Source organism: Lonchura striata, chromosome 14, assembly GCF_050655825.1.
Source record: "Lonchura striata isolate lonStrDom1 chromosome 14, ASM5065582v1, whole genome shotgun sequence".
Taxonomy (NCBI): domain Eukaryota; kingdom Metazoa; phylum Chordata; class Aves; order Passeriformes; family Estrildidae; genus Lonchura; species Lonchura striata.
In genome coordinates this window covers 2,885,563-2,891,704 of record NC_140716.1, presented here as the reverse complement: position 1 = coordinate 2,891,704, position 6,142 = coordinate 2,885,563, and the positions used below count along the sequence as shown (strand labels likewise).

Below are 6,142 nucleotides of genomic sequence, written 5' to 3'. Positions count from 1 at the left end.
ATGTTTTCTGGGACCTCTGGATGGTTCCAGTAGTCCCTGAATGGCTCCTGGGTCACCTGGATGGTTCTTGGCACCCCTTCTCTTCACCCTGCCCTTGGGGTGCGGGATTCCACAATCTCTGCTTCCTCCAACCCCCCACCTCCTGTGTGGGGCTCGGGAGGGAGGTGGGATCATTGTGGGGGTGTCAGGGGAGGATCCCTGGGGATCGCAGGGGGATCACTGAGGGGTGCAGGGGGGTGTAGGGAGAAGCAATGGGGGCACAGAGATGATCACTGGTGGAGTCTCAGGATGATCACTGGAGGTTTCTGGGGGGAACACTGAAGGATCTCAGGGGGATCACTGGGGCACAGGTGGGATCACTGGGGAGGCACATAGAAGGTATCACTGGGAGGGATCATTGGAAGTTTCAGGGGGATCACTGAGGGTCTCAGAGGGATCACTGGAGGTCTCAGGGGGATCACTGGGGTTCTCTGGGGGATCATTGGATGCTTTAGGAGGGATCACGGAGGGTCTCAAGGGGATCACTGGAGGACTCAGGGATCACTGAGGGTCTCAGAGGGATCATTGGATGTTTTAGGAGGGATCTCTGGAGGTTTCAGGATGGATCACTGAGGGTCTCAGAGGGATCACTGGAGTTTTAGGAGGGATTACCGAGGGTCTCAGGGATCACTGGAAGTCTCAGGGTGATCACTGGGGGTCTCGAGGGATCACTGGAGGTTTTAGGAGGGATCACTGAGGGTCTCCGAGGGATCACTGGATGTTTTAGGAGGGATCACTGAGGGTCTCCGAGGGATCACTGGAGCTTTCAGGAGGGATCACTGGGGGTCTTTGGAATCACCGGAGGTTTCAGGGGTCTCTGGGGGACAACTGGAGGTTTTAGGAGGGATCACTGAGGGTCTCCGAGGGATCATTGGATGTTTTAGGAGGGATCACTGGAGCTTTCAGGAGGGATCACTGGGGGTCTTTGGAATCACCGAGGTTTCAGGGGTCTCTGGGGGATGACTGGAGGTTTTAGGAGGGATCACTGAGGGTCTCAGAGGGATCATTGGATGTTTTAGGAGGGATCACTGGAGGTTTCAGGAGGGATCACTGGGGGTCTTTGGAATCACCGAGGTTTCAGGGGTCTCTGGGGGATGACTGGATGTTTTAGGAGGGATCACTGGAGGTTTCAGGAGGGATCACTGGGGGTCTTTGGAATCACCGAGGTTTCAGGGGTCTCTGGGGGATGACTGGAGGTTTTAGGAGGGATCACTGAGGGTCTCAGAGGGATCATTGGATGTTTTAGGAGGGATCTCTGGAGGTTTCAGGATGGATCACTGAGGGTCTCAGAGGGATCACTGGAGTTTTAGGAGGGATCACCGAGGGTCTCAGGGATCACTGGAGGTCTCAGGGTGATCACTGGGGGTCTCGAGGGATCACTGGAGGTTTTAGGAGGGATCACTGAGGGCTTCCGAGGGATCACTGGAGGTTTTAGGAGGGATCACTGAGGGTCTCAGAGGGATCACTGGGGGTCTTTGGAATCACCGAGGTTTCAGGGGTCTCTGGGGGATGACTGGAGGTTTTAGGAGGGATCACTGAGGGTCTCCGAGGGATCATTGGATGTTTTAGGAGGGATCACTGGAGCTTTCAGGAGGGATCACGGGGGGTCTTTGGAATCACCGGAGGTTTCAGGGGTCTCTGGGGGATGACTGGAGGTTTTAGGAGGGATCACTGGGGGTCTCTGTGATCACTGGAGATTGCAGGAGGGATCACTGGCGGGGTGCACAGGCAGGATCACCATGGAGGCGTTTAGGGGGGATCACTGTCAGTTCCGGCGGGCATCACGGGAAGTTTCGGGGGGATGACAGCGGGCCGCGGGGCACGGCCCCCGCCCGGCCCGGCGCTCCGTGAGGGCGGCGCGGCGGCCGTGAGGCGGAGCCGGGCCGGGCCCGCCCCGCTCCGTCACTGCCGGGCCGCCATGGCGTCCGGGCCCGCGGGCCGCGCCGCCGAGGAGCCGCCGCCGCCGGAGCCGCCCGCCGAGCAGAAGCCGCCGCCGCTGCCGCCCGCGCAGGAGGAGTTCTCCTTCCTGCCGCTCGTCCACGACATCATCAAATGGTAACGGCGGGCACGGCCGCCGCCCCCCGCCCCGCCCCGCTCGGCGCTGCCTCGCCGCAGAGCGCCCGGGGCCTGCGTGAGGAGCAGGGCTAAGGTGTTCTCCCAGCCGGTGGCGTTCTCCCAGCCACAGCACCCTCGGGGGTGCAAAGGGATGCCCGCCCCCTTTAGTGATGCTCACCCGGCTCCCGGCATCCACAGGTTGCTTTGGATGGGAAGAAGGCAGTGGGGTTCCCTCGAAGTTGTTTTTTCATCCTTAGCATCCTCATAATGCCTTGAACACGGAGCTGAGTTATTGGACCCTCCCTCAAGTGATGCTCCCACAGCCCTCACTTCCCCAGGATGCCCTGAAGAGGTAGCGGTCACCCTGCAAGTGATGCTCTCCATCCTCCCCAGCATCTCCTTTGCCCTTTTTCTCTCACCTGGAGTTCCTGGGAAGAGTGTTGGAGAGAGCTGGCACAGCCCCAAGTGCATCTCCACTCTGAGTGGTGCCAGGGTGGTGTCAGGGTCACCTGAGCAGTGCAGATGCTCCCATGGCTCAGGTACACTGCCCCACCGCTAACCCCAGAGCAGGAGCACTGTGTGCCCACTGGGTTATTGCTCCAGAGAACTGTGCTCTTTGGCTGATAACAGCCTCAGGAAGCACAGGCAGTGTGTCAGGAATGCAGCCCATTTCTGGGAAGTTGTAAAAAGGGGGATGGCTTCCTCAGTGGGACATACACTGTTCTCTTCCCAGCTCAAGATAAGCACTGTACAGGTGAAAGGTGCTGGTACAAGAATCCTGAGAACTGATGTGTTTCTGGGTCAGGATAACCCCTCCGGAGATGCTCATCTGAATTCCCAGAAAGGGGATGTCTCTGCCATGGAAATCCATCCAGGCAGGCTCTGTGCTCTCACCTGGGCAGGGTGAGGCAGTGGGCATGGGAAGCATGAATTGATTTCTTCCTGCCCTCTCCCTGTGCACTAGCTGAGGAGCTGATTTGTGTCCTGCTGATGCTTCACTTGGAGCAAACATGTCTGAAAGGTGAGGGAGGTTCATCCTTAATGGCTCTGCAGCCCAAGCAGCCCAATCCATGGGAATTAATCCCTTTGACACGCCAGTCCAGAATGGGCATGAGAACACAAACACTGTAATTTCACTCAGTCTCCTCACTGTGCTAGGTGTAGGCCATCAGGCTGCTCCCTAACCTTGATTCTCTCTGATCTGTGCAGACCACAGAGTGAAGCTAAATCCCCTGCCAGGTGTGTGCATGTACATCACCAAAGTGGGCAGTAGCCATGGGCTGAGACCTCCCAGACTGTGATGTGTCACTGATCAGGTTGTAGTGACTCACAGATGACAGTCCCAGGGATATCTTGTGCCCTGTCCCACCAAGCCACCCACTCCTGCTGCCCAGCTACCTCCCTTGGCTTTGTTTTTGGCCTTTCCTGGGTGGCTTGAGCCGACGTAGGGGCTGAACAGTGTGGCAGAAAGGTGGCACCACAGTGGCCAGCGGTGGGATGTTGTGCCTCCTGTCCCTGACAGATGGCAAACGGGCTGTCCTCTAACACAGCCTCGAGTGGCAGAGCCCAGCCCTGCTGCTCTGACACTGACTCAGCTGTGAGGACACATCTCCAAGGTGACTCTGTGCTCCGGAGCGAGGATGTATCGCGTAAATTTGCTGACATTCAAGGATGGGTGCTGTTTCCTGTTGTTTGGGTCTGGAGAAAGTTTTCCTAAACAGAGTCTGCTGATGTTTTCAGCCTTGTACAGTCAACAGCATCACTGCTGAGGTCCCACTGTGTGGCTCTGCCAATGGTGGGTTGTGCTGGTGTAGTGAAGGGCACTGTGCCTTAAGGCAGGTTTTGTGCCCAGTGTATCATTTATCAGGTTAGGAGCTGTGGTTGGATGCTGTGTTGAATCCTGCAGCTGCAGGCTCTTGCCATACCTTCCCACTCCCACATCTCCATGCTCCCAAACGGGGAATCACTTCAGTGGCTTGATGTAGCAGGAAAACTACCCATCAGGAGTAAAAAAATGCACCAACCCTGAAATATTTATCCCTTTGGGTCAACCAGCAACAGGCAGCTGTCAGTTCTCTTTGAGTGGGGAAGGGGATGGGATGTGAGGAGGACACCCCTGTCAAAGCCAGCCTGCAGCTGTGGTGGATGAAAGGCAGTGTCACCCCATCCTTCCCCAGATGTGCCATGGTTGTGTGTGTGCTTCTGTATTTTTCCACTGCCAACCTGGCCCTGAGTGCCTGCATAATGGGGAGACATTATAGTACCAGCTGCAGTTTTATTTAGAAGGGAATAATGAATATTTTGTTCCAACAGGCTTTTGAAACAAGCGGCGGCCATCTGCTTAAAAGTTTTGCTCTCAGCCATGTCACGATTCCCCAAAGTTATAATCGAGCACCTCTCTGCCCTGGTCATGCCAAGCAGATTTATTTTTAGGTCTGGCTATTGAACAGGCTCCCAGTTTTTCAAAGACCATTAGAATCCTGCTCTCCCTATTAACAGGCATCCTGGAAGCGGGGATTTGCTTTTGCCTGGAATCAGTAAAACTTCTTGCTGGTGCTAACAAAGCTGAGTCAGATACTAATGAGGGTTCAAGGGCAGACGCTGCCTCAGACAACACTGAGCCTTGAAAAGCACAGAGCTGGCTGCAGAGCCAATTCTGATGCTCTTAAAAAAAACACCACAAACCAGCCCAAAAAAAACCCACTGCTTCTCTTTTATTAAGTATAAATCCCCAGAGACTCATTTGAAAGCTCCCAAGTACCATTTTCTCTGCCTTTGGACACTCTCTGACACTTTGGGGAACAGTTTCTGTTTTCTGCTGTCAAGCTGTTTGGTTGCATTGATTTTTTTTGTATTACAGCAGCAACAGGTCACGGGTGAGACTGAGATCTTTTTTTCCAGGTGACTACACACAACATATACGCAATCTTACCTTCCCCAAAGAGAGATACAGGAGTTCAGAGGGAGAATTTAGCCTGCTCCAGGGTGATGTTTGAAAGCTGCAGAGCAGCTCCTAACCTGATTAATGCATCCTGAGGTGACTGGATTGTGTGCTGGAAATCTGCAGGAAACCAGGTTGCCCCATAGCTACCCAGTCTCTATCCATCTGTGTCATTTTATTGGGATAAATGAATCAGGTGTGTGTAGCTAGATACCAAAAGCAATTTTCCCAGTGAATTCCAGTTTAAACTCTGGTTGCATTGGAAATTACAGCGTTTTCAATAGCATAATTCACAGTGTCTCAATTTTCTCTCCTCTGCAGCATGGACAAGGACAGCCAGGATGTTCACCAGGTACTGAATGAGCTCAAGAACAAGTTCCAGGAGATGAGGAAGCTGATCAGCTCCATGCCTGGCATCGGGGTGAGCCCAGAGCAGCAGCAGCAGCAGCTGCAGAACCTGCGGGAGCAGGTCCGGACCAAAAACGAGCTGCTGCAGAAGTACAAGAGCCTTTGCATGTTTGAAATCCCCAAGGAGTAGGAAAGACCCAGCTCCACTCTCCAGGTCTGAGATACCTCCTGTCCAGGCTGAACAGAAGCTGGGTGGCAGAAGCTGACATTTCTTTCTTTAGGTTTTGTGGTTACAGAGCTGTGCCTGTGTGGACCATGGGGGTGTGACACTGGACCAGGACACCGTGTGCTCTCCTGGGACGATGGCAGCAGCACGTTCCCTTGATCAGCTGCAGGACTGTGCACTTACATATCCCATCCCCTGTTTTCTCTTGGGGTGGGGTTCATTCTTTTTTACTTTCAAACAAGCAGGAGACATTTTGCTTTCTCCTCACTAAGGGTCAAAGTACCTGCTGGTGAAAAAGCAGGCATTTCTGAATTTTTTTTTTTTTTTACTTAAAAATGGCCAAACATCAAAAGGGAACATAAGAGGGAAGCATTAACTGTTTGGCCCTGCTCCTGGAAAGAGTCTCTGGTACATTTTCCATTCCCTGTGTGTTGGAATCGGAATGATTGCTTTCAGTTACTTCTGTATTTCTCTTTTTAAACAATTGGTGGTTGTGTCTGAGATGAGTCAAATAAAGATTTATAAATTCCAAA

At 53.6% G+C, this 6,142-nt stretch overlaps 1 protein-coding gene across 1 annotated transcript; it reads left to right on the top strand.

The window, feature by feature from the left end:
- Window positions 1-1,943: 1,943 nt before the first annotated feature.
- Window positions 1,944-6,142, top strand: MED9 (mediator complex subunit 9). The gene is made up of 2 exons (XM_021550481.3): window positions 1,944-2,094; window positions 5,357-6,142. Exons 1-2 carry the CDS (start codon window positions 1,958-1,960, stop codon window positions 5,571-5,573), a joined length of 354 nt encoding a protein of 117 aa, XP_021406156.1. The 5' UTR covers window positions 1,944-1,957; the 3' UTR covers window positions 5,574-6,142.